At 44.7% G+C, this 26730-nt stretch overlaps 5 protein-coding genes across 7 annotated transcripts; 3 read left to right on the forward strand and 2 right to left on the reverse strand.

Annotated features, from left to right (window-relative positions):
• Nucleotides 1–81: 81 nt before the first annotated feature.
• On the reverse strand, nt 82–1550 carry LOC117851788 (protein ANTAGONIST OF LIKE HETEROCHROMATIN PROTEIN 1-like). Its single transcript, XM_034733689.2, has one exon. It carries the CDS (start codon nt 1376–1378, stop codon nt 236–238), a length of 1143 nt encoding a protein of 380 aa, XP_034589580.2. The 5' UTR covers nt 1379–1550; the 3' UTR covers nt 82–235.
• Nucleotides 1551–3167: 1617 nt separating this feature from the next.
• On the forward strand, nt 3168–4463 carry LOC140222494 (uncharacterized). Its single transcript, XM_072293148.1, has 2 exons — nt 3168–3173; nt 3561–4463. Exons 1-2 carry the CDS (start codon nt 3168–3170, stop codon nt 4323–4325), a joined length of 771 nt encoding a protein of 256 aa, XP_072149249.1. The 3' UTR covers nt 4326–4463.
• A 719-nt stretch (nt 4464–5182) lies between these two features.
• Nucleotides 5183–8745, reverse strand: LOC117851786 (uncharacterized). Of its 2 annotated transcripts, none has more exons than XR_004639646.2 (7): nt 8148–8745; nt 7972–8037; nt 7780–7845; nt 6648–6965; nt 6467–6536; nt 5879–6348; nt 5183–5663 (listed from the first exon to the last, which is right to left on the reverse strand). XR_004639646.2 is itself a non-coding variant. In XM_034733686.2 (7 exons), the coding sequence occupies exons 1-6, from the start codon at nt 8508–8510 to the stop codon at nt 6266–6268; spliced, it is 966 nt and encodes a 321-aa protein (XP_034589577.1). In that variant the 5' UTR covers nt 8511–8742; the 3' UTR covers nt 5183–5663; nt 6226–6265. The 2 variants fall into 2 exon arrangements, 1 of the variants encoding a protein (XP_034589577.1); XM_034733686.2 differs by having other exon boundaries at nt 6226–6348; nt 8148–8742.
• Nucleotides 6343–14504, forward strand: LOC117851785 (serine/threonine-protein phosphatase PP1). 2 transcript variants are annotated; one of them, XM_034733685.2, is made up of 4 exons: nt 6343–6742; nt 6827–6938; nt 12945–13504; nt 14047–14504. In XM_034733685.2, exons 2-4 carry the CDS (start codon nt 6893–6895, stop codon nt 14281–14283), a joined length of 843 nt encoding a protein of 280 aa, XP_034589576.1. In that variant the 5' UTR covers nt 6343–6742; nt 6827–6892; the 3' UTR covers nt 14284–14504. The 2 variants fall into 2 exon arrangements, with proteins under 2 accessions (XP_034589576.1, XP_034589575.1); XM_034733684.2 differs by lacking the exons at nt 6343–6742; nt 6827–6938 and adding an exon at nt 10891–11263.
• Nucleotides 14505–16502: 1998 nt separating this feature from the next.
• LOC117852684 (uncharacterized) lies at nt 16503–26419 on the forward strand. The gene is made up of 16 exons (XM_034734881.2): nt 16503–16799; nt 16962–17034; nt 17944–18009; nt 19202–19267; nt 19397–19479; nt 20082–20133; nt 20301–20366; nt 21091–21158; nt 21240–21288; nt 21393–21477; nt 21584–21682; nt 22759–22810; nt 23338–23389; nt 23464–23580; nt 23657–24511; nt 25411–26419. The coding sequence occupies exons 1-16, from the start codon at nt 16600–16602 to the stop codon at nt 26059–26061; spliced, it is 2634 nt and encodes an 877-aa protein (XP_034590772.1). The 5' UTR covers nt 16503–16599; the 3' UTR covers nt 26062–26419.
• Nucleotides 26420–26730: the final 311 nt, after the last annotated feature.

The raw sequence follows: 26730 nt of genomic DNA on the forward strand, positions 1-26730 counted from the left end.
TTGGATTCAACAACAAGATGAGTGCATACAGTCATAATGAAAAATGTTAAATCTAACACAAACATGCCAATGCTAGTAACATGTGTGAAGTGATAGTCTAATTTCTTTATTGATTTATTGAGCAAGCAACAAAATGAAGAGTGACGAACCAAATGGAATCGAAATATTCACCACTACACAAACTATACGATTAAAAAGAATCGACAATGACAGAAATTGTGAACAATCACCATTGCTAGTCAGGCGCACGCAGGTCCTTCATTGTTGCTGCCAATGCACTTCGCAACACCAATGCACGCCCGTCAACCTCGACTCCTTCTGATCCAGCACCAGTGCCAACTCCCTGGCTCTGCACTTCCCTTTCACTCTCTGCCTCCGCCTCATCAGGTGCCAATGCAGAGTAATCCTCCCTAGTCAGCAACACATTGTGAAGCATCGCGCACGTCCCAATGCACGCCACAGCGGCACGAGGGCTCTCCTCCTCGTGGAGCCGAGCAATGGCTCCCCACCCCATTAGGCTCCGGACGGCACGCCTCACCGGGCAGCACATTGCCCTGTGCGCAGCGTTGAACGCTGCTTCTGGGGAGCCAGGCACCACCGGCCCCGGGAACGGCACCATGAGCCAGGGCAGCAGCGGGTACCTGCCCCCATCTCCAACCAGATACTGCGCGGGCTCAAGCACCCTCCCCTGCTCGACCTCCTGATACAAAGACGACAGCCTGAGCACCTCGAGGTCCGTGCGGTCGCCGCGGAAGCCGGCGGCGAGGGAGAGGACACGGGAGGAGGCGCCCGCCACGAGCTGCGCTGCGAGCGGGCCCGTCGGGCCGGCGAAGCGCGCGCAGCAGAGCGCGCCGCGGCAGGAGGGGAGCGGCGCGGAGTAGGCGCTGGTCGGGTCGGAGGGGAAGGCGAGCCAGAAGCGGAAGTTGGCGAGAAGAACGCGGCGGAGGCGGCGGGAGGCGGCGCGCGGGGCGGAGGGCGGCACCCCGAAGAGCGCCGCGAGCGCCGGGTAGGGCAGGCCCGACGCGAGGCGCGCGAGCGCGAGCGCGAGGAGCACCGGGGGCGGCGGGAGGGCGGGGTGCGAGAGGAGCGGGTCGAGGAGGCCTGAGAGGAAGTTGAAGGTGGGCGCCGAGACCCGGAACGCGAGCGGGTAGTGGTCCGGGCTCGTGGGCGGCAGCGGCAGGGACAGGGGCGCCGACGGCGGTGGCGGAGGCTCCTGCTCCGGGGGCGCGGGTGGGTCGGCCGCCTCGGCGTCCGAGTCGGAGCCGCCGCCGGCCTCGCCGCGGCGCCTGCGCTTGCGCGCGCGGGCGGCGTCGGGGCCGAGGAGGAGGAGGAGCGCGGCGGCGGAGTGGGCGGTGAGGAGGAGGGGCGGGGGCGTCATGGAGGGGGGAGGGGGAGGGGGCGGGGGCGCATGGCGCTGCTGGTGGTGGTGCGGCGGTGGTTGAGCCGTCGGCGTTGCGAAATACGGGAGGGGGATTTCGTTTCGGAGGGGAGGCGATCGCAGTGACGCGACGCCGATGATGATGATGCCGCTGCCGTGCACCGGTCGCGCTCAGCCACCGTTTGCGCCGGCTTCATTTGATTTTACCTGAAACCGATCGGTTTCTGTAGAGACTTTTGAGAATTTTCTCGTGCTCCAAGTAAAATTTCGATTTCAGAGTCGAGAGTTTCTGCCGTTTTATGGGAAGTTCATGCAAATCTCTAGTGAAAGTAGTATATTATGTGGAAAGTTCAGCTTGGTGCGGGTTGCTCTGAATAACTGATTTTATGGCCGGTTCTGATTCTGACCCACCAGCTGAATAGGCAGGGTTTTTTAAAAAAAAAGTAGCTGAATAGGCAGTTTGAACCAGAAACTTGGGTGCACAAAAGACTGCATCCTGAAATCCACATCACAATATTATTCAAATCCTGAGCTGCATGATATTCCAAACAAAAAAAAAGAAGCATCTAGCCTTTCCAGCCTCGGGTTGCTTCCAATGGCCTTTACATCTCTGATCCAGCAGTCCAGCACAAACTCTGATAGTGGAGCTGGATAACTTGCCCATAAAACAAAGGGTGCAGTTGCTTACACGTTGCATTGCCTGAGCCCTAAGCCTTTGAGCTGCTAGTTGTGCAAATCATCACAGCGCACTACATGGCCTCGAATGGACTCTGAAATGTGCAACGGGTGGCATGGTTTTCGACTATCATTAGTGGCTACCAACTACCAAGTGACGCATGCAGTTCGCCCCAAGAAGAATACTTACTACTAGTATTAGTTACTGCTATTATTTTAATAACGGGGTAAAAAGAAATTTTGGAAAGCCTAACTGTCAGTTTTGTCAGCAGTCAGTCAACAGCTCATATTTTAATACTGTCAGTAAGCTGTGCCAAAGGTTGAAAACGAAAGAAATGTCAGATAACAGGTTTCTTTCAGATCAGAGCTGCAGAACAAACAAAAATAATGATGCACTAAAATTACCCCTTGTTTACTTCACCCCAACTCCCAACTTTGATACATGCAAAAATAAGATTCCCCATCACATCAAACTTGCGGTAAATGCATGGAGTACTAAATGTGGACGAAATTAAAAACTAATTGTACAGTTTTGTTGTACTTTGCGAGACAATCTTTTGAGCCTAATTAGTCAATATTTGGATAATAATTCACAAATACAAACGAAACGCTACAGTGTGCTACATTGCTGTAACAGTAATTTGGCACCTCCCAATTTTGCCAACTAAACAAGGCCACCCCAACTCCCAACTTTGACACTATGCAAAAAGAAGATTCCCCATCACATCAAACTTGCGGTACATGCATGGAGTACTAAATGTAGACGAAATTAAAAACTAATTGTACAGTTTTGTTGTACTTTGCGAGACGAATCTTTTGAGCCTAATTAGTCAATATTTGGATAATAATTCACAAATACAAACGAAACGCTACAGTGTGCTACATTGCTGTAACAGTAATTTAGCACCTCCCAATTTTGCCAACTTAACAAGGCCTTAGATTAGGAAGCGAGTAGTACACCTTTGTCCTTCCTACGTAACATGCCAATCGTGGCAGGCACACATTATATATCCATGGAAATAATATAGTGGAGCAAGAGTGATTAGTTCAGCTCCCTGCTATAGGAATATATGCTTTCCCGGTCTGCTATGAGCTAATATCGTTGCAAAAGTGCATGCAGGTGCAGTGAACTCATGTCGATCCACATACCACTCTTCAACATCAACTCATGCATGTCGATCTTACACCATTGCAAACCGAGGACTAACACTAGAACTTCTGAACTTATGCTCAGCTTACGATTCGGTTGCGATCTTCCAGCAGTCTTTCCTGTCCGACTCCGACTCGCGTACGTCCTGCTGCAGCGCCAACGTCAAAGACCACCACGCGATACGCGTCCTCGAGTCCACGGAACGCTGGTTGCAGGCCGGGGGCTATAAAATCTCCAGGCCGTCTCCCCTTCGGCCGCTGCGCTCCGGACCTGTTCATCTCAATCTTGCACGGTGGCGGCCCGGCACTGCTCGTCTTGGGCAGATTTCCAGCCGGAGCTTCTGGGCCTTGTCCTTAGTCGGCTGCCCTCCTTGGCCGATCGCGTCCGGCTCGGAGCCCGTTCCCGTGGCTCGCCCTCCTCGACGGCACCTTCCTCAGCGTCCCGGACGGCGAGGTCCACCGCATCCCCGCGGCGGCGCCGGGCGACTCCCACTGCCACGGCTCCGTAGGCGGCTGGCTCTTCCTCGAGCACCTCGACGCCGCCAGCGGCGTGTTCTCGCTGTCGCTGACGAATCCCTTCTCCGAGGACGACGTCGTGCGGCTGCCCGACGCCATCTGGCGCCATGAGCCGCTGGACGACCACGACGCCGCGCGACGCCCGATCTTGCACAAGCCGCCCGTGCCGCTCTCGCCCATGGACGGCGGCGGTGGCCGCCCGTCGCCGGATTCCCTCTTCGCCGTGCTCATCACGGACTGCGCCTACCAGAGTGTGATCTACATCTTCCAGTCCTCGGCCGCCGCCGCGTTCAGAGTGCCCGGTCGTGAGCGCATCTCCGATGTCGCGCTCGTCGACGGGAAGTTGTATGCACTCTCGCCCAAGAAGCTCTTCGTCCTTGAGGTCGATTCGAGCCGCAAAGCAGGGGAGCCAAAGACCCCATCCATGAAACCCATTGCCGACGCCGTCGATACCCCGGCGCCGGCGGGGATCCTTTACAAAACCATTGCTGTGAGGGGTATGCTTGTGCGTACTGGAACTACCTTGCTGAATCCGGCGGTAAACTGCTGCATGTCAGGCGCCTCATTGGATATTTGTGCACTTTGCCAGATGAAGAAGATAGGATGAAGCATAGCCGGACCTTCTCATTTGAAGTGTATGAAGCAGACCTGGCCACCGATTCTTGCTTGCAGTGGAGACGGCTCAATTCTTTGGGAGGCCAAGCACTCTTTGTTGGCCCCAGCTCCAAGTTCCTCCAGGCTTCTGAGTGTGGAGCTCAGCCAGATTGCATCTACTTCATCTGTGACTACGATTGGGGACATTCTTTAGCAGTGCCTCTCCGCGACTGCGGCGTGTTCGACATGAGAAATGGGACGGTCGCGCCTATGTTTGCCGGAGACTACGGCGATGCGGCCAAAAGATGTTAGCGAAGGGCGTTCGGCAGAAAAGTTCTATTCGGCCCGTCCGGGATGGTTCTTCCCCTCCTGAAGCTATGTAATATGCAATGCTCATGCCAAACATGGCATATGCTTTGCTTCATCCTCTCAACTCAAAGGTTGCGGACTCCACGTCTTCACTGCTGAACAGAATTCCTTCCGACTGACTTCGTGTGACTGAAATTTTCTCCGAAATTGAAAAACTCCAACTTGGTAAGTACGGAGTACTATTGGGATTGCAAGTTTCAACCCCCGAGCTAGATTGCTCGTATCTGGTATCTCATCATGCTGATCAAGCTCAACAATTAGGAGGAAGTGAGCCTAGCTCAACTGCATGCTGATCAAGCTCAACGATTAGGAGGAAGTGAGCCTCGCTCAACTGGTCACAGTGGGTGGTCACGGTGGGAGGTGTGAGCCTAACTCAACCGGTCACGGTGGAAGGTGTGTTTGTACACTCTAACCATCCAGGTTCGAATCCCCTCTAGCTCAAATTTGGGTCTAGGTTGATCTATTTTTTTTAAACTCAACGACCAGTCCAAAAGATTTAACTTGAATTCGAAATGGACTGTTCTGAATTATATCATAAAAATCGACTTCTGCCACCCTTGTTGAAATATTACAAATAAGCATGAAGCCTTTTCGGTCTCTGGACTGCTTTCAAGAGACTATCTTCAGGACCTCTGATCCAGTAGCACAGTTCTGAGTGGAGCTGGCAAACTAGCCTCACAACTCTGATCTAGCTTACACACAGCTTGGCTTACGCTGCTAGTTGAAAAACACATTACAGTCTCAGTCATCTGCTGGTTTCCCAATTCCCATAGACCACGAAATGTGCGACGTTCCATGGTTTTCTACTATCAATACTGCCCTGCTAAGCGAAGCATTCAGGTTGCTTCAAAAAAATAAAGTTACTATTGCGGTAGAGGTAAATAATTTTGGAAGCCTGCGTGTCAGCTGGGTTACTGAACTATCCCACTCACTCATCCTGCCTTCGGTCCTCATTCAGTTTCATCCGTCGCCATTTCCTAAGCTGTCCCAAGATTGAAAACAAAAGAAATGTTAACAAATAGCAACTGAGCAGCAGAACCACTAAGAAAAGCAATTTTAGGTCAGGAAGCAATTGAGCTACTGACGTGCCTTATTCTTTTAACTAACTTGCCATTTGTAGCAGTCAGATCCGAGGATATAATAATGGTATAGAATGCATGTAAACTTTACGCTATAGAGATACCATGGTTAACTCACCTATTCCTTTATGGTATGTTTGAAGCCACAGAACAAAGGAACTTCATAATGGCAGGGAGCAAATGAACTCTTGTCGACCTACTTCATTCTAAACACTACATCAATTTCACTATTGAGCTGATTTTTCTGTCCTCAGCTTGAGTATCACCAATTTTCACATTTTTAACAACCAATAGTCTAATCAAACATGAGACAACATGCCAAAAAAATATGGCAAGTCCAGTTCAAACCAAGAAAGAACCAAAGTCCAACTTAGTTCAAAAAAGGTCAAGTTGTCGGAGTACTGCTATGCTGTGACCATCTATTTCCACCCATATGTCTCTTCAAGCATGAAACGAGAAGCTTACCTACACATGTCCTGCATTTTTTTGGTACCATATCATGTAATCACTCTTTGTTACGTGAGCAACCATCAAAATGATCAGTGTTTACAACTGATGATTCTTGCCTAATGGGGTTCATATCATTTCCTGTAAGGGGTGAAAGGGAAATGTCAGCAAATTGTCAAGGATGAGAAGAGAAACTCTGATGGGCAACAAATGGAAGTAAACTCTGATGGGCAACAAATGGAAGTAAATGGTCACAAACCTGGCAGACCAACTCTTTCTTGACCTGAAGTTAGCTGATGATTTGCAATCATCTCCCCCCGAAGCATCATCTTGCAAAGAAAATAAAAGTTATGAAAACACCAGTGAAACTGAAAAGGCGGTATTTAAGACAGTAAGGCTTTGGGTCAAGATTCTGATCTATTCCAAATAAAAAGAGTTACCTCAGAAGATTCAGGCATCCGAAATGTTCGAAGGTGGGACTGTGACGATTCCAATTGAAATTGATGTTCTGGAATGGTTTTGTCAGGAACACTTGGTAAGACAAAAGATAGTGGTTGATTTTGTGGAGGAGGATTTAATGGGTCAAATGCCTGATGAGCTCCTGAACTTTGGTTTACAGGTGGCATCACTGCCCCAGAGCTTGACGCTGTGATGTGGCCCCCACCAAGTGCAGCAAACATTTGTGATGCTTGCGCAGGCTCAAGTGCACCAGATAAATACGGTGGGTTCAGGTAAACACCATTTCTCATAGACAGCATCTGTAAAAAATTCACAGGGAAAATTAAAATCTATAGTTGCAGTTCCGCAACTAATGCTGCACATTAAAATCTAATTAGAGTAGTATTTCAACTGACATTTGTGCTATAAAAATGGACCCAGCTAACATAGTAATATTTGGTTCAAATCTTGGTGCTCACTGTCACAAACAGTCTAACATTTCTGTACACTACAGTAAATAGGCAGTATTATTGGCTTAACACTAACTACGTACGTTGCCACGAATGCCGCAAACCATCTTTGGCACCAACTCTTCTCGACATGTATTGCAGCATATAAGGATTTGCACATACCATGGCAGTTCTCCCAGTCCACTTGTCATATTAGTTATCTTGGGTTCACAGAACCCAATGAGATTATGTATTAAGAAAGTATATATCTTGACAAGAACCTAGCGCCCAAATTACTATCTGACATAACAGACAGGGAGGTGCTTTCATTTAACAAAACAAGAAGCAAGCTTGGCATTGATCAATAATTTGACAACAGTGGGGTAACGGTCTTAACACTTTAAAAACAAAGAAAGCAACCTGCCAACCAAATCATGCGTGAACAAATGAAAATGAAAGGTATCTGCAAATTAATGAAGCACCCATCACACATCATGCAAAGGCCACCTGCTGGGTATAATAAGGCGGCTGGCATCAGAATCACACTTGTCTTTCGTCACAGGTTGGAAGAAGGATCACTAAAGCCAGATACTCCGGTGTGCCAATTCTATGTTAATCCTCCTAGTCTGAGTCGGAGTGGATGACAGATGCTTTCGCATCATGCAGACATGTACAAGTTGCTCACCTGCACTTGGAGCTGCAGTTGCTTCAGATACTCGATGGCCTCGTCAAGCATGGATGCCTTGTCAGTCTGCAGACCAAGAAAACACAACAGCACAAACACATTTTAAGCTCATACCCAGCACGAACACAACCCTACAACATTCAATTCATGGCGAAAGAGGGAGGGGGGGCGCTCTTCTCGGTTTCCACTGACCTTGTTTGAGTTCGGTATCAGGCTCTGCAGCGCCTTCATCTTCTCGTTGATCTTGCTCCTCCTCCTCTGCGCCCAAAAGGCAACCAAACAAAGCAACGATCTTTAGCACTCGCACTGAGAGAACTCAGAGCACAGCAAGAGGAACACGAACAAGAAACGGGCGGCGGCGGCAGCACCTTCTCGGAGAGGTTGTGCACCTCGGCGGCGCGGCTCCGCTTGCTGCCGGACCCCCCGCGCTGCCGCGCCTGCGCCGGCTCGGGCTCCGACCCGCCCGCGTCGCTGTCCCCGAGCCCGTCCGCCTCCTCCCCGTAGTCCACCTGCTGGCCGCCGTGGCCCAGCCCCAGCGCCGCCGCCGCCGGGAACGCCGCCACCCCGGCGAACATCTGGCGCCGCGCCGCCGCCTCCTCCTCCTCCTCCTCCAGCTGCCGCCGCCGCTGCTGGTGCTGCTGGTGCTGCAGCAGCGCCATCGCCTCCCGCCCGTGGTCCCGCACCGCCCCGCGGCCCCCGCCGCCGAAGCCGCCGAGCCCCTGCTCGTCCATCCCGCCCGCACCACGACCCCAGCAGCTTCACCGCGAGGAGAGGGAGATGAGGCGACAGGCGAGGAGAGAGAGAGGAGGAGGAGGTGGGTTTGGGGTTGGAGGCGCGGCCGCTTCCTTCTTTTTAGTGTTGCGCCCATGCCGTGCTGCTGCCGCTGAGCGGAGCCGAGCTCGGTGGGTGGCCGGTTGCTCGCTCGCGCCCGCGCGCCCCCCGCCCCCTGCTTCGGGCTTGTTTTTTCCCGGACTTTTTACGGGGGTTTTGGCCGCTTTTTCCCGGGCGCGGCCGTGCGGCAGCGCAACGGTGGCAGGCCAGCGCGGGGCGGTCGCTGTCGTCCCTGCCTCTGGGTCCGTGCAGAGCGGGTGTGCATTTATGTTGGCTTTCAGTTGTGTGTGGGTTTGGGTTTCTCAGTTCGGCGCCGTGGGTTTTCTGCGTCGGAGTCTTCTGTGGCGCCGCATGTAACCACGCCGTTGCTCTTCTTTCGGCTTCTTTTTTTGTTTTTGGTTTTCTTTTTTTTTGTTTTTGGTTTTCTGCAGCTCGGAATCAGAGTTTATAATTTTCAAAACAAAAGATTCAGAGTATAAACGAAAAGAACTATACAAATATCCTAACATTAGATAAATATCCTAACATTAGATTGAGGATGCTGCCAATAAAATAATATGTTGGGGCAAGAAACTTTTGGCCCAGCATAAAAAAGATAGGAGCTTTTACCATACCGAAGAGCCCAAGCTCAAAATAATGAAAAGGGAAGGGAGGAGGGAAAAAATGGATTTGTTAAGTAATTTCCCCTTTGGGTCTAATGTATATATGCTCATCAGCTCATGTAAGTGATCTTTAACTTAATTACTTTGATCTTTAACTTAATTACTAGTGCACATGAGCACATCTATGCTATCTAAAATGTGGGTTACGATGTTCCTCAAACATAATGATTTTTTATATAGCTCATATTCTTATGAATTCACATAAATATAGCTTCCTTAAGAGAGTATGTGCTTCTCACATAAAGTTAGAAGTGTTAGTACAATGTAAAATAGTTGTATTAAAAATCTAAGATAACATTAATGTTGTAGTTGATCTTGGATTACCAAGCTACCAACCTGCAATTCCGTTTTCAAAATGCCAATCCATCAACTCAAGCCAACTAATAAATTACTAGTGCATCCTCAAGAGACCGTGTAGTACAATTTGGAGCTTTATATTTTTTATCCAATCTCTAAATCTTCTTATTGATATATCCTCTATGTTGGCCAGGTTGATTCCTCGACTGGAGCTTTTTAATATCAAATTATAATTTTTTTCATAGTTTTAGATAGTCAATTTTTCACATCATATATCATATTAGTATCTCCAATAACTTACATTTGCCGTCCATATATGTACAATAAAAGAACAATGCAAATTGCAAGTTCAAAACCATTCATTTTAAAAGTAATCAATATTTTCCTCCTCTCGATCTTGAAGTACTTAGGTCTTCATGCTAGCAAAACCATGTCATGTGAAGCCGGAGCTATGTCCTGCGAAGCTGTAAAGCAGGCTTATGTAAGGGGATGTTTGGGTCCAGTTGCTTATTTTTAGCACCTATCATATCGAATGTTTATATACTAATTAGAAGTATTAAACGTAGACTATTTAGGGGGTGTTTGGAAGGAGGGTGCTAAACTTTAGCCCTGTCACATCGGATGTTCGGATACTAGTTAGGAGGATTAAACATAAGCTAATTACAAAACTAATTGCAGAACCCCTAGGCTAAATCGCGAGACGAATCTATTAAGCCTAATTAATCCATCATTCACTAATGGTTACTGTAGCAACACATTATCAAATCATGGACTAATTAGGCTTAATAGATTCGTCTCATGATTTAGCCTAGGAGTTGTGTAATTAGTTTTGTAATTAGTCTAAGTTTAATACTCCTAATTAGTGTCCAAACATTCGATGTGACGGGGGCTAAAATTTAGCCCCCTTCTCCCAAACACCCTCTTACAAAACCCATTACACAGATGGGTGCTAAACGGCGAGATGAAACTATTAAGCCTAATTAGTCCATGATTTGACAATGTGCTGCTAAGTAAACATTTGCTAATGATGAATTAATTAGGCTTAATAGATTCACCTCGCTGTTTAGCCTCCATCTGTGTAATTAATTTTACCTAATTAACATTCAAATATTCGATGTGAAACAGATTAAACTTTAGCTCGAGGAACAAAACACAACTGCCCACCGGTCCACCGCCTTTCCAAATTCAAAACTAGAGCAGGCTGACGCCGCGGGCCCAACCCAAACCGTAGACCGTAGTCAAGCCATTCCAAATCCAAATTACACGACAGCTTCCCGGTGTACCCCCCGCGGGGGACTCGGCGCGATAACCCCACAGGCTACCGACTCCGCCTCCCATCCAGCAGTCCCCTCCCCTCCCGCTCCTACCCTTTCCGTGTCGTCTTCCCCCCGTCGATCGGCGAGCGCTAGGGTTTAGCGGTTTCCACTTTTGGCTTGGGGGGGTTTTATCCGCGAGGCGCGGCGAGGCGGCGGCGGCACCTCAGATAGGGTTTCCCCTTCCCCGGCGACGCGAGGCGATGGAGGCGGCGGCGGTCGACGACATGATCCGGCGGCTCCTGGAGGCCCGCGGCGGGCGCACGCCGCGCAACGCGCAGGTGACGGACGCGGAGATCCGGCGGCTCTGCGCCGCCGCCAAGGACGTCTTCCTCTCCCAGCCCAACCTCCTCGAGCTCGAGGCCCCCATCAAGATATGCGGTAAGGGGCACCCCCTCCCGACGACCCTGATAGCGTGGACTAGCCTTACTAGGCCTCCGTTTCCTTCGTCTCTTCCGGGGAAATTTTCTTGCCTAGCGCTGCTCGTTTATGTTGTGTTCCATCTAGTTGTTGTTGCTAAGGGTGTGGCCTTTCTGGACTAGCTGCTCGCCTTATTCTTGGGATCCCATAGCGTGTTGACATGCTCTGGCAGCTCTGCTAGTAATTAGAGGTGGGTGCATGGTGTGCGAAATCAAAAATGATCTTGAATATATGACTGCCTGTGGAGCCGCACTGCTAGGTTTTCTTTGTTTTTTTAATTACCGTTCTTGGGAGGGATTAGCAATAGTGGGGATTGAGGTGAGGGGATGCTAGTTTGTGGATATCTGTTATCTGCCGGTGTGAAGGATTGAACAAGAATAAATATTGGGCCTGTGAGGTCCTCTTTAACCTCCCTCAGCTTAAGGACTCCTGTGACGTTTCAAACCTTGATACCGTAATGGCGCAATGCCATCTAAACCTTGATACTTCTCCGGGAAGCTATAAAGCCCTTGCTTAGTATTGATTTCATTGTCAGCTGAAGGTATCTCATCTTTTGTATTGTTGTATCTTGTATGTTGATTTTCTTTGGATTGCACAGATATCCTCTTCCATGTGTTTATATGCAATTGGCAACATGTTTATCTTTCTATTAATCTCAACGTATCCTTAGCGTAGTCTGTTTATGGCCACTCTTGAGTTTGAAACCCCGAAACAATATATGTGATGGCGTTTACACCCCAGTAGAGGTCAACTCTTTTCTATCAAGCACATGATAACATAAGCCAGTTGAGTAATAGTGGTTAACAAATGTTATAGCTTGTCTAACATGCGTATGCTGCTATACCATGTTGGACTGCTTGAGCTAGCAGATAAGAGAAAATGAGAGTAACTTGCGTGCTAGTATGTTAATGACTATTTCTCAAAGCTTTTTTGTGGTTTCCCAGTGAAAGTACAATAGCGAAGAAAACAATTATCAGGGAGACAAGGCTCGAGAGGAAATGTCATAGTTGTTTGAATGACTCAATAAGTTGCAGAGGTGTCTTCAGATTGTAGGTTGCAACTTGGCATCCTAGCATGCCAGAATTGATATCGAGCTTATCAAGTCAACAACTATTCATAAATTCTCATAATTCCTGTTAATGATTGTTTGAATGTTTGGTTCAAGGTGTGATTGTGTAAATTTTATGTTATTTATCCAGTACACTTTAGGGTGATACGAACTATACCAATATACTGGACAGAAATGTGTAAAAATGGGAGTTGCTGCTGACTGCAAATTTCGTATTTGGTTTCTTTGTTGGGAGCAGATGCTGTCCAAAGAACATTTTCCCCTCGATATTTTAGTTTTGTCTAACGTATGGTGATAAATTCATATAAAGAATAGCTAACTTTACACTGAATTCAATTGAAAGAAACAATGGTTAATTTCCTGCATTGTGCGTCATGAGTGTGCTAAGTGCACTAACAGATATCGTCGCATGTCATATAATTTGCTGCACTGCCCTTTTCTTCTCTTGTGAATATGCTCATAGTTTCGCCCCAAGCAACATACCCTCTAGACTCATCTTTAATCAATTTATGATGCATGGTGAGATAATAATTTGGATGATGCTAAGCATTTATCTTCTTTACTCTTTGCCAGGGGATATCCATGGCCAGTACTCTGATCTTCTTCGATTATTTGAGTACGGTGGCTACCCACCGGAGGCAAACTACCTTTTTCTGGGTGACTATGTTGATCGGGGAAAACAGAGTATAGAAACGATATGTCTTCTCCTGGCGTACAAGATAAAGTACCCAGAAAACTTCTTTCTCCTCAGGGGAAACCATGAATGTGCCTCCATCAACCGGATATACGGGTTCTTTGATGAGTGCAAGAGGAGATTCAATGTACGGATCTGGAAGATTTTCACTGAATGCTTTAACTGCCTTCCAGTTGCTGCACTTATCGATGATAAGATCTTATGCATGCATGGGGGTTTGTCTCCTGAATTGAAGAATATGGATCAGATACGCAACATTGCTCGACCTGTGGATGTGCCTGACCATGGTCTCCTCTGCGATCTTCTATGGTCAGATCCTGATAAAGATATTGAAGGGTGGGGAGATAATGACAGGGGAGTGTCCTACACTTTTGGGGCTGACAAGGTAGCTGAGTTTCTTGAGAAGCACGATCTAGACTTGGTCTGCAGGGCACACCAGGTATTCATACTGATCTTGCGATACGGCTTTCTTGCAAGTAAGAATAGCTGTGCATGCGTAATGTGATAATCCAGTTAATGTTATTCCACGAACTATCAGGCTGAAAATTGTTCAACCCCTGATCAAATGACCACCAACCTGTCAACCTTGATTAAAAATGTTCAAAATATGATTTGTAGACCTACTCGTGCAGGTTCCTACCTTCTTTTGTGAATGAAAGTACTTCTGGTCTATTTTGGACGTATTTTTTTTAAAAGAAAGTACCATCAACCTTAAACTTGGTTGAGACTTACTGTTAAGTGAAATGCTCAAATTCAGTTACATTGCATGGTATCCGAAGGTCTCAGTCTGAATGTTTACGCTCAACCTAAAACTCTTTACATATTTCCCCTTCTTCACATTAGGGAAATATAACTGAAAGTCTGAATCATCTGGAGCACCATTTCTCAGTTGATCTCACTGTTGTGAATTATTATTGTTGTTGTTGTTGTGTACTGCCTTCCTTACTGTTGACTTTGTTTTGACTGAAACTCTCTGCAAAGGTCGTGGAGGATGGCTATGAATTTTTCGCCAAGCGCCAGCTCGTCACTATATTTTCTGCACCCAACTACTGCGGCGAGTTCGACAATGCTGGTGCCATGATGAGCATCGATGATTCCCTAACATGTTCGTTCCAGATTCTTAAGCCGTCAGAAAAGAAGGGAAAAGCAGGAACCGTCAACATGTCAAAACCTGGAACACCACCGAGGAAGATAAAAATAAGTGTCACCCGTATCTAGCTGGATTCTCTTTATTAAACTGAATTTGAGAAGTTGTGATGAAGTGCCCCCCTAGACTTGTTATGGTAAAGGGTTTTGGTGCGCCTAACACAATGTTAAAATGTGGACCAGCTTGCCTCTTCGTCTTACTTATGATCTGAAGTCTGATGCAAATGTATCCTGGCAACTTTGCCAACCGAAAGGAAGATCATGCTAACAGAAACTTTTGTTTGTTTGTTTTATTGTGGACTTCTATTCTTATTCCTCTACAAATGCAACATGTTAATGGATGGGTAGCCTTGGTTGCGGTGATTGTGTTCTTATATAGACGCGATGTTTTGTTCTTTATCTGTAAAAAGCTTGTCTTAGAAAACGACTGGATAGCAGCAAATGTCTCTTACTGATGTTAATGGCAGAAAACGACTGAACGTTTCGTCAATGTCTGTTTTACTTGCTGTAGGACGATGCCTTTTCATGCTTTTGAACGTGTGGAGTACGGTTAAGTATTTGTTTGTTTTGTCATTCTTATTTTGTTAACATGCACAGGCGAGACCATGTCCACGATCCTTTTCGAGGTATTTTTTTTTGGTTATCTGGTCATATCATACAGAGCTAGCTGTCTCGGTGGTATGGTATCTGCTGTTCGGCAGATCCAGGGATATTCGTGCTACATACGTGTCCCCGTAGCAAATATTTTCCAGTGCTGTTCCATTCCCAAGCCCACCTCCCTTGAAAAACTAGGGACTGGTTGGGGTGAATTGAGTTGATCTCTCTACTTCCATTCGCACTTGTGTCTAACTCTTCATCACCGGACTTGGCAGCAATCAGCATAAAATCGCTAATCAGTAAAGTTCATTCCAATGCTGGTAGTGTGGTGGTTATGCAATGACAAAATAGGTTATACGCGTGCTAGCTATGCCCAATAGGTTATAGGCTTTGCCCACAGTTTACTGGCGCTTCATATGTATTGCTTCTTGATATTAGTTATTGGTAGAGATCTATGCTTTACACACATGTTGAATTTGTGGTAAAGATCTATGATTTATCATACTTTAACTGTTTAAGTTCGGGTTTTATTTCATTAAGATTGCATACTTGCAATGTCATATCTTAATAATTATTTAAGATATTTTTTGAAAAAAGTAATTATTTAAGATAAAAATTAAAGTGTGACATAAGGATGGTAACGTGTGCAAACGAGTGCTCGCGGGTAGAAAGCTTGTATGGTGCCATTTTGTGTTCACTCGATGTGGGGATAATGAATTTGTATTTGAACTCGATGGGTAGCAAGGAATAGTACACGGGCCTACTCCAACCCTGACGTGTAGACCCCACATACAAGTATATAAGGGAGTAAGAGCGCTTCTAGGGTTTCCCCCTCTCATTCCTCCCCTCCGCAGCCGCCACTCCAACCTCGAGAGCCCAAGCGTCTGAACCCTTGACCTCTTCGTTTCACCAAATCTCCACCTCGTCAGAGCCACAATCCTGCATACATCGCAGAGAATCTATGCCCAAGCCCCCCTAACTCACCTCACCGGATCCCCTAAGACCTGAGCTTGCCAAGCACCTGCGCTTGACTGCTTGAACTCACATCCTCGCGTGTCAAAAGCAGCACCACTTCATCGAATCCCTCATGAAATCGGAGCCACGCCACTTCACCGGGGCTCTCCCGAAATTAGAGCCGCGCCACTTCTTGGGAGCCCTCAAGAAATTGAAGTCGGAACCTTTAAAATCGGAGCCGCACCATGTCATTGGAACTTCACTGTTCGCGACTGAGGTACCACTTTTCCAAACTTCTTCCTTATGTACTCCATAGTTAATGCTAGTTTCACGGGTCTATAATCTTTTTTGGCTTGTTCAACCATGTTTACTTAGTTTGTACTTTTATTAAAACTGTGAATAATGTATGCGAATGGTTAATGATATATTCATGAGGGTAATATTTGAGCGTACCCACAGTATGAGTAATAATTACAATTTATTAGAGGGTGAGGGTGAGTAGCTTCTACCCAACTTGTAATATGGCGTAATAATATGGTCATTGTCATAAGACATGACGACTAAAGATCTTACCAAAATATATTTTTTATAGAAAGAAAGAAATTAATACAACGGAGAAAAGAGGATTTCTTCCATTTCTTTTATTTTACGGCGCTCTTCCCACCAATCAATCACTACGCCCTACTGTTAACCACTACCCGAGAAGTTCTCAGTTCTTTATTTTTTCTGTGGTACAAAGTTCAGTTTCTTAGTTTGTATCAGGCTTCGAACACTAGCGGAAAAGCAACCTCCCGGCTCTCCGCCGCTCGCGCTCCGGGGCCGCGCAACCGCGCATCGATGGCGACCGCCGCCGCTCCGGCGCCTCAACCGCCGCCGCAGCCGCAGGCGCAGCAGCCACACAATGACCAGCAGCAGAGGGCGCTGACCGTGAATGCGATCCGCCTGAAGGCCATCGGCGACCGCATCAGGGCCCACCTGGACGGCGTGGCCGCCCTCCCCATCAACGAGTTCGCCCACCTCGTCTACGCCTTCGCAAGGTGCGCCCTGCCTCCCCACCGCCTCTTGCGATTCCGAGCTTCCTAGGGTTTTCCTCCGCCGCTGCGCCCCACGCCCCTTGGAGTCCCCTTGTAGGTTAGGGTTTTGTGCCCGCCGCGCTGTTCGTCGGCGGCGTACTGACATTTCGTGTTTTGCGCTCGCAGAGGGATTGATTTTGCGGTCTCGGCTGGTGATATTCCTCCCATGGCCGGTGACATACCTGGCATTTTGAGAAAGGTAATGCTGTTTGCTCTCACCCTATACCAGTCGATCGTTTCTTGTCTTTTTAGGGAATTGTTCTTGATTGGTGTATGGCTACTTGGTTAAAGTAGTGGGCTAACATATATGGTAATTATGCGCTGAGAAGCTAATTGCATGACCGGATTTTTTTTCTTGGATGAGTATCTGTTAGAATCAATTATTGAATTGGTCGCGTTGATATTAATGCATTATAGAAGAAGAATGTCTCACCGCTCTTTGCAAGAGCTTCTAACTTTTTTTAATTAACACGTTATTGTCTAAAAGTGGATTGTATATTGTCTTAATTAACGCATGGTAGTCGTGTAGCATTTTTTCAGAAGTACATGAGATGCATGACATATCATTTGAAGTGTCACAGCACATTCAATGTGGTTTTAATAGTTAAAATTAGGGAGCCTTTGCAACATAAAAATAACATATTTTGCCAATGAATGCACTGCATGAGTTAGAGTTTGTAACATGCAGCAACAACAAAGCCTTTAGTCCCAAGCAAGTTGGGGTAGGCTACAGAGAATCTAACATGGTAAGTAAAATTAAATTACTAGAACTGCTGAGCATATACTTCACATTCTATCATTATGTTTTAACAATTTGTTTGATCTACCTCATGCTTTACTTTGGCAGTTGCCACACATTAAGTACCTTTTGTTCCATCAATTTCCCTCTCAAGGTGCCATCTGGCCCATCCTTGATTTGCTTGTGCCATCTTCCAACTTTGATAGCATGTTACCTGAGCTGTTGAACAAATGTCTGGTAGGGTTACCAGATTTGACCTTGAACTCTGTTTTCGCTCCACATTATGGGGGATCGTATAATTTGTTGACAAATTAAGGTATGGCCACAAATTTCTGTGTCGCCGATCTGAAATCTATCATTGTTGTCTAGGTATATGAGCTGAGAAGAGAAACATTTATACAATCTTCGCTTATGGTACTAGTGATATCGTGCAAGGTAAATTTTTGTTCTTTCTTGGTTATATATGAAATTTCAGGTAGTTGCTTTCTTTTTCAATTGTAACCAAATACTGCTTCAATTTCCTTTGCTCAAAGTCATTTTTATTTCCTAATCAGAGTTCCAAACATATATATACTGGTCGTGTTTGAAAGGAATAGTCTGTTGCATAACTGTACATTTTCAGTAACTTTTCTGTTTTAGTCAATGTTGAATATGCTATGACCTTACGCCTTTGGCAAGAATCACCATGTTCCATGTTTGTTTTCTGACGGCCTAATTGCACATAGTTTTAGGCATATTTTGGTTATATAATATAGTCTTAGCAACCAAGTTCCCATGTCGATGGGGTCAAGGAATGAGAACCCAACACAGGACGCAGGTGGTCACTTTCGTATGAAGGTGTATACCCTCTGGGCGGTTTGCCTGAGAGATGGAACGCGAACCATGGGTTTTAGGGACATTAGTCTGGAATGATGTTCCAGGAAAGTGTTTAATGCGCAGTCATTTATTATTTTGTGCCACATTCTAGGATGATACATAAGTGATGAACCATAACAGATGCATCACAGCATCACATGCTTTTTTTTTTAAAAAAAGGGAAAAACAGTAAAGGAGAGACATGCTATTGGGCTGTGCTTTCCTGGGCCTGGCCCACTCAGCCAAACTAGATAATTTGCTGTAACTCTCCAAGCCAGTACACAGCATACGCAAACCAACTTTCGCCACCTCTCTTTTCCCCTTGCTTCTTTCTCCTTCTATGATGCAAAGCCGCCGCCGCCTGAAATCACTTGCCACTGGCCATCAGCTCCCGCATCAGGGACTTAAAATCAGTTGCCCCTGCACCCATCATCCATCTGGTACTGATACTTTCTCTGGGGATCTCCAATGTTGATGTGGTTGCCCCTGTGGATGCTGCCACGGTTGTGGTTGTCTTCTCCGTCGCTGGCAACCTTTTACACCATCTATGTTTTGGCAGCTGCCGAGTTGATGATCTTGGGTTGACATTCCATTCCTGGTTTCAGGACGAAGTTCCTGGAACCAGGGAATGGAATGTCATTCCATGTTACAGGCTGCTTAGCATATAATTGTATTCAAGCTATATAATTTTCTTTTGAGCTTATTTTTCTATAATATGCTGGTTAATCTACCAATAATATTAAGTTAGTAACTTACACAGGCTGTTTTACAGAATGCTTGTTCCAGTAAATGGTTTCAGCCTGCAGATTCCAGAGACATTCTCAGTATGGCTAATGAGGTATGCATGTAATATTTTTTTTTATATTTAGGTCTTTTGTTCCATGGGCAGTTTTTCATTGTTTGGATTCTTGTGGTGGGATGACCTCCAAACATTACATTGACTAATACTTTCCCCCGTGGCATGCAGCTCTCTGGCAACTTCTGCACATCCTCGGGCCAGGCAGCTAGTGACAGCACTGTGCTTGAAATTATATCACAAATAATGCCTAGGTAGGGAATCTCTCTCTCTCTCTCTCTCTCTCTCTCATGTACGGATAAAAGCACGTTCTTATTACTGTGCCTAAAGATTACAAAATTATACGTTTTTTGACATGGGAAGTATTTTTAGTCAAAGTAGCATGTGATCCTCCAATATCTGATTTTAAAGTTCAAAACATGCATGCTGAAAAATGACATAAAACTTGACAGGAGCATTGCATGTTTTTCTTAATTCACAATTTGTAATACAAGACAAGATATAAAACCCAACTGAGCCAAAAGGTGTTAATAGTGACAATAGTAAAGATTATTTCCTAGGTCATGGTTTGAGCACGTGAATTTCTAATGTCCTCGTTTGAATCTGAAGATGTTCATGGTATTTAATATGATATTTCAATTAAAAAATAGATTACTAATTCATATTTTCCTAGAGCAGGTGATTACTTTTTTGAAACTGCTGATTTCAAATTTGCATTAATCTCAAGGATTTGGTTAATTATGCACCAAACTGGAATAACTCATGCCAGCATACTCAAATCCTGATCATACATTATATATTACAAAGTTATCTGCTGAAACATTTCCCATTCATTATTCACGCTTATATTTTATAGGTATTACCCTCGGCTGAAGTTTGAGCGTCTAATCATTTCTATGGAAGCAAAGGTAGTTACTCTGTTTAGCTTAAACGAGAATTTTACAATTGTATCATTCACTATGTCAGCTTTTATCTAAGCTGGAAATCATCATAGGTTGAGACATTCTTGATGAATGGTAAAGGCTTGTTCTACCTCTGAATACATGATTTTTATGTTTTTGTCTACCCTGTGTAGGTTGGCTATGATATATTAATGGCTGACTTCTTTATTGAGAGGAACCTACCTCGAGATGAAAAGATTGTAAGTATTGTCAGCAACTCGGGGGGACAAAATTTATGGCATGCTTATTCAGTAGGCAAAATAGTATTGCTAGCTAATGGGTGTTCTCAACAAGTTGTTGCTATTCAAGTTGTTTATGTACTGATGCTAGTCTTTCGGCTGTTGAATTATTTACTTCTATGACTATTCTGTTTCTTTATCAAACATGTGAATTGAACAAATCACAACTCTCTTAGGTCTTCTTTTTTGAATATATAAGTTGCATATGAGACGGTATTGATCCTGTAATTGGCACTATTTTCAGAGTCACACTTTGTACTTGATCTCTTGTAATGCTCATTGCATATTGAAGATCGGTATTTTTGGTACATTTGATGTTTCTGTATGCTATCCACTCTTTCCCTTGTAATACAAGGAAAAAAAAATATACTACCTTGCTTAAATATCCTCTGAATTGAAATGCATCTAGGTATCTATGATAATCTCTTTGAAACTGTAGAGGCCAGAAGACTGCTGACTACCTGTCACTAGTTTAAAATTACCATTTGCATAAAGTTTGCTCGTATGCTAAATAATGCAAGGACTTTCTAAGAGCTCACACTTGTCTTGCTCCAAGTGCATATTTTTTAATTTGTACTGATTGCAGTTAGGGCATATTTGTGACTGGATTTCAGGACTATTTATTTTAGTTCTCTTTTGCACGTAGATTTTTTTAAGTAACCTCACTAATTGTCAATTTTTTCAGAGGCTAATCGTCGTACAAAAGGAAAATTTGGATGCCTCGGCATGTGTCACAAGCCCACCACATGTGAGGTTTGTTTCTCTCTCAGCTTTGATGCTTGTCACATGCCATTATTAAACCAAGAAACATGAGTGTTCCCTTTTTCTGTTCAGCTTTCTGGTCAATGGAAAGGGTGTGGACAAGAGGACTAATGTTTCAATGGTTAGTGCCCTTTTACATTTATTTTGGCTTCCATGCCTTCGGAACCTCTGGTTAAGCTTCATTTTTTGTTAATTGGACAACTGAGCTCTGTGCATATCAAACAGGAACCGGGACCCCAGTTCCCTACTGATATCACCAAAATGCTCAAATATGGGGCAAATATTATCCAAGCTGCTGGATATTTTAATGGTATGCTTGGCCACTATGCTATGCTCTCGAAATTGTATTTTGGCACTATACACCGATCAGCCCCAATTATTTATTTATGAATGTTGATTGTAACTTTACATTGCAGCTAATTATATCATAGCTGTAGCATTTGTAAACAATTCGACGTCCTTCAGTGCTCCAAAACTGGAGGATTATGCGCAACCTATGACTGTTTATCCTGCAGGTAGGTGAAATTCATTTCGGTTCTTTCAGTTGCTTAGTATATTTTATGCTATATGTCCATTGTCTTGACTCAAACTAAAATAGCACCTTTTTTTTTCATGTAATGACAGTTGTATTCTCTTGAATGAAATATCCATTTATATGCATTTACACTTGTTTGATACTTCAGAACTGCTGACACATTTTTTAATGATATATTTCTTTATTGGAAATGGGCTTGCACTTTTATTCCTATAATTGCAAACTACTTGTATTCAATGATTGTCACTCCTTTTGAGTTTTTTTTCACCATCCTCTATCTGCTCCTTTCTTTTTGTTTGACCTCATGTCAAGAACAACTGACTAGCCCAGCTTGGGTGATGTTCTATGCATGGTCATGGGGCATGTAAAATGAACTTGATGCCTGGAACTGGATTGGATGGGTACTGACCTTGTCACGTGGGTTCAACAGTTTGCCTGCCCAACTACCAGCTCTCGTAGTACCTAGTATATATGTCCTAGGTGGTATGGTCAGCACAGTTTCATCAAAGTCCCTAAACCCCAATTTTCTGATGATCAGTCTCGGTTCGTGCAAAATCGGATGGCTCAGTGATGCCTTGCCGGTTTGAAATGACACTGCAAGATCTATCTGTTGACATGAACCCTGCTGAACCAGGCTTCAGTTCTGCTACCAGTCTGTTTAGTTTTAAAAACTACTCATTTGTCGATAACACTCCATACCTTTTTTTTTTGGTACCATGCCATGCTTTCCTGTCCAAAGAAATATGTTTAGTCTGCATGAAGTTTATGTAGCGACAGTAAAAGTTAAACCGTGTAGTTCTTTCACTGTAGTTTCAATCTCCACATGGAGCGATAGTAAAAGTTGAAGCTTTGAATTTCAAACATTGCACTCTTTGGTTCCTCTACACCTATCTATTGTCTTTATGTAGTGCGGCAGAAATTTTAACTTTTTAGACATTTTCCATTATCGATGTGTTTTCATTGACATCAGTTTATACAGTACATGAATTTTTACATTTTCAGCTTAGTTTTGAATTTTTCCCCTTATAGTTATGATGTCGCCTTATCTCCATGTAGATTCTGATGTACTTGAGGGACCATCAAGAGTTTCCCTAAATTGTCCTATAAGGTATTGTGTTGCTCTTTGCATGGAATAGGCTTTGTTGTATCATGTTTCAAAACATTATATTTTGTGAAATCTTGTGCATATAAACATATATGTAGAGGAACTATATTTGCTACTGACTAGTTTTCAATGGGATTTTGCTAGAAATGACAGGGTACCTTGAGAAAAACTAATCTTTTTTGAACAACTAATCTTTTTTGAACAACTAATCTTTCCGTGTATGGTTGGTGATGAAAAATATGCAGAAGAAATAATCATGCCTTGAATTCATATGAACGTGATGAAGAAATAATCATGCCTTCAATTCATATGAACGTGCTGACTATGACTGCAGTTAGCCTTTAATTGGATATTGGACCATACATTCATAATGTAACAGCTTTCTGATGTGTCTGTCACTCTGTAGGTTTTAGATAGTTGGGTAACATATCTACTCGACATATACTAATGGAGTTAATATATTTGATTGTATACTAGTGATTTGCCTTTGGATGAAGAACTTAATTCTTGTTTGCCTTCTCTTGTTGCAGTTTTAAGCGCATAAAAACTCCTATTAAAGGGCGCCTCTGCAAACACTATCAGGTACTTAATTAATCTTGCCTTTTTATATTTATTCAGTGTTTTTTAGACATTGTTAACATAACCATATTGTCTAGTGTTTTGATTATGATAATTACATGGAGATGAACTCAAGAAAGCCAAACTGGCGCTGTCCATTTTGTAACACCCCTTCAAACTTCACTGATCTGCGCATTGACCAAAAGATGGCAAAGGCAAGTTGCATTTTGCGCATATTTTTCATCTTGTTTTTTCTTCTTCTCTCTCTGACCCCTTTTCCTTTTAATGCAGATTTTAGAAGAGAATGGGAATGATGTCATTGATGTCCTTGTATTTGCTGATGGATCTTGGAAAGCTGCTCCAGCTCATGATGAGAAATCAGATAGACATAGAGGTGATGCTGTTCAGCAGAATGGAGATACTATAGAAACTGATTCATCGTCTTCAGGTGTCATAGATCTGATAAATGGTAACGGTGATGGTGATCTGCCGATGGATTGGACATCGACTTCAGAAGATACAAAGCCTCAGTTGAATAGTCAAGATTTATCTGTGTCAGACTATCTTCCAGATTTCCCTATGGCAGACCAGACAGAAGATCTGTATCTAGGAGATGGAAGTAATGGGGGTAGCAACATGGCTTTCACCTCTCGTCAAAATTTGTTACTACCATCTACTAGTGGGCTAGGCTCAAGTTCTTTTGGGACCTTGGAATCTATTCTACCCCAAAATGTTCTGCGCCCTGTTATTACAGATGCTGTCTCTCCTTCTCTTGAAGCCTCTAGCTCAACATCTAGCATGCAACATGTTTCACAGGAAACACATTGTGAAACTGTGCAGTTGCAACCACAAATAGGTCCAGTACTTGGATCAGAAGTGAGAAGGATTTCTATACCTAGAAATCCAAGGAGAGAGCCAGTAGGAGTCCAGGCATTGCCAGTGCCACCACAGAATCCTGGGTCATCAGCAAGGTTGCAGCCAAATATCCTCAATTGTCCACCACCTATCCCACTATCTACTCCAGCTTCTTCAACTTACCAAGGACATCAAGTGACGAATCCGGACTGTGCTCCAATGAATAACGGTTGTGGGCCGTTACCAAGAACTCCCAGTGTTGCTGCATCATCGCATCTACAGTCAACAAGGGTAAACATCTTTTCTACCCACTATATATCATCTGTACTAGCATGTAATACTCCCTCCGCCCCAAATTACTATTTGTTTTGGCTTTTCTAGATACATAGCTTTTGCTATGCACCTAGATATATATTATGTCTAGATACGTAGCAAAAGCTATGTACCTAGAAAAGCCAAAACAAATAGTAATTTGGGACGGAGGGAGTATAAGATACTATACCTTTTATCATCCAGTAGTCACCTTGACAATAGTTCAATAGCAAAGTTGCAACCAGATATTCTGTGGTAAGTGAAAAGTTATCCTGCTCATCAGAGCTAGGAGACTAGAGCTATTTAAAGGTCAAAGATGTGTCATTTTGTCAACATTAGTTTTTACATACTTGTATCACATAAATTATATGTAAGAAACCTTGCAACTAGCTTAAATGGTCTTGTCTTTTCTTTTCGAGAAAAATCTGCAGGGCACCTGAGATATTATAACATAATAACAATAATAATCTAGTGTTTACAGTTCCAGAGGAAGTGAATGTTTAAGTTTACCCTGCCTTATTCAACTATAAGATAATGATATCTAACTAATACAAACTACCTAGTAATTGGTCTAAGGAAATGTTGCAGTTGTTGTTGTGCGTGTTGTATCTCTACAAACCTACCAACTACTAACAAGAATCACGTCCTAGTTTGCTATGTATTTCTCTTGGCATATACTCTGGGCGATTGTCTGTTTGATGTACTAGCAAGGATGTTATAGTGGCCCTAGGACCTGAAACTTGATATAGTGAAGTACTTCAGTCTGTTGACTGAGCCCAGCACTAGCAGCCAGCTACAATTTATGACATGAGGAAAGGGTCTACTTTATTTTATATATCATAGCAAGTATCTATTGACATAATCATAATTGTTGGCAGGACATGCGCAATACATCGAGCCATCAGCCCAGTCGGGTGGTTGGTCTGCCTGCGCCACACCTCATGGGTGCACGACCATCGCCAGGACAGGCTGGAGGAGTGAACACCTACAGACCTACGCCTATGCAGCAGACTCCAACCGTTGATCCGCTCAGACACACACGAATGACCATGAACCAAACGGCTCTTGCTGCCGTGGGCCAAACCACTGCAGCTGCACATGTTAAACCAACCCAAGCGGATGTCCAAAGCCGTCACTTTCCCATGCAGCAAATTCAGGTACCGAGATTGCAAACAGTGCCTCGGGCAGCAACTCCTCCATCTCTACAGCGGGCGCCACCGCATCTGCAGCCTTCCAGTGTACCATCCGCTGCTCCGAGTATACATCCTCCGTCTCTACAGCGGGCGCCACCGCATCTGCAGCCTCCCAGTGTACCACCCACTGCTCCGAGCACACCTCAGGCTGGGTCCTCAGACGGTCTTCCACCGGAGCTTCCTGTGGATGAGAACTGGTGCCCCACGGGTCAGATGAGAGGGAGTCTGACAGGCAATGCCTACAGTTCTGCGCTTCGGCGCTATCTGGGCCCGAATGAGCAGCAGCAGGGTCAGGCTCATCCTCCCAGCGCTTCGGGTGCGCGAAGGCCTCACTGACTGCTGGGCATTTGGGCGCGCGAAGGCCTCACTGACCGCCTGGCATCGCACAGTGATGTGTTAGTCTTCATGCAGGGCTTGCGGCAGCTAACTCATCAAGGTGGCATTATTTGATTCTTTTGGCTGGTGTTTCGGAACTGTGATGATCTAAATTGGTGTATGGAGAGCCTAGTGAATAGTGAGTGGTGCCAGTGCTCGGCTGCCTGCCGCTCTTGTTTCAGTTGTTTGTACTTTGTAGCTTTCTTAGTACCTGTGCTGTAAAAAGCATTATGATGTATTGATGTTTAGCATTAGCATTAGTATCTTGTAATCTATCGCTATCGCACTAGTTCGCATATGTAATCATGGTTTTCGTTTCTGTGCTGCGGTGGGATGAAGGTAATGAAGTAATTACCTGAGTAGTAGTATATCCAATTATATTTCCTTAGCAAAAGTATGTGGAGATTTCCAATTATATTCAGTAACGTAGTTTTCATGCAGGCTTATTTTCTTAGAAATTCGCCCCGTGCCTGTAAGATTTGCCGGAATTTCATTCAGATTCGCTGTACCAGTTTTCCCGGCATGATTTGTCTTCGATTTGCACCCCGACTTCTCAGATTTGCTAGATCGGCCAGGATCAAACTCGGGAGAGATTTAAGATTTCCCGTGAAAGCTTTTACAATCCATCCC

This window comes from Setaria viridis, chromosome 4, assembly GCF_005286985.2.
Source record: "Setaria viridis chromosome 4, Setaria_viridis_v4.0, whole genome shotgun sequence".
Classification (NCBI taxonomy): Eukaryota; Viridiplantae; Streptophyta; class Magnoliopsida; order Poales; family Poaceae; genus Setaria; species Setaria viridis.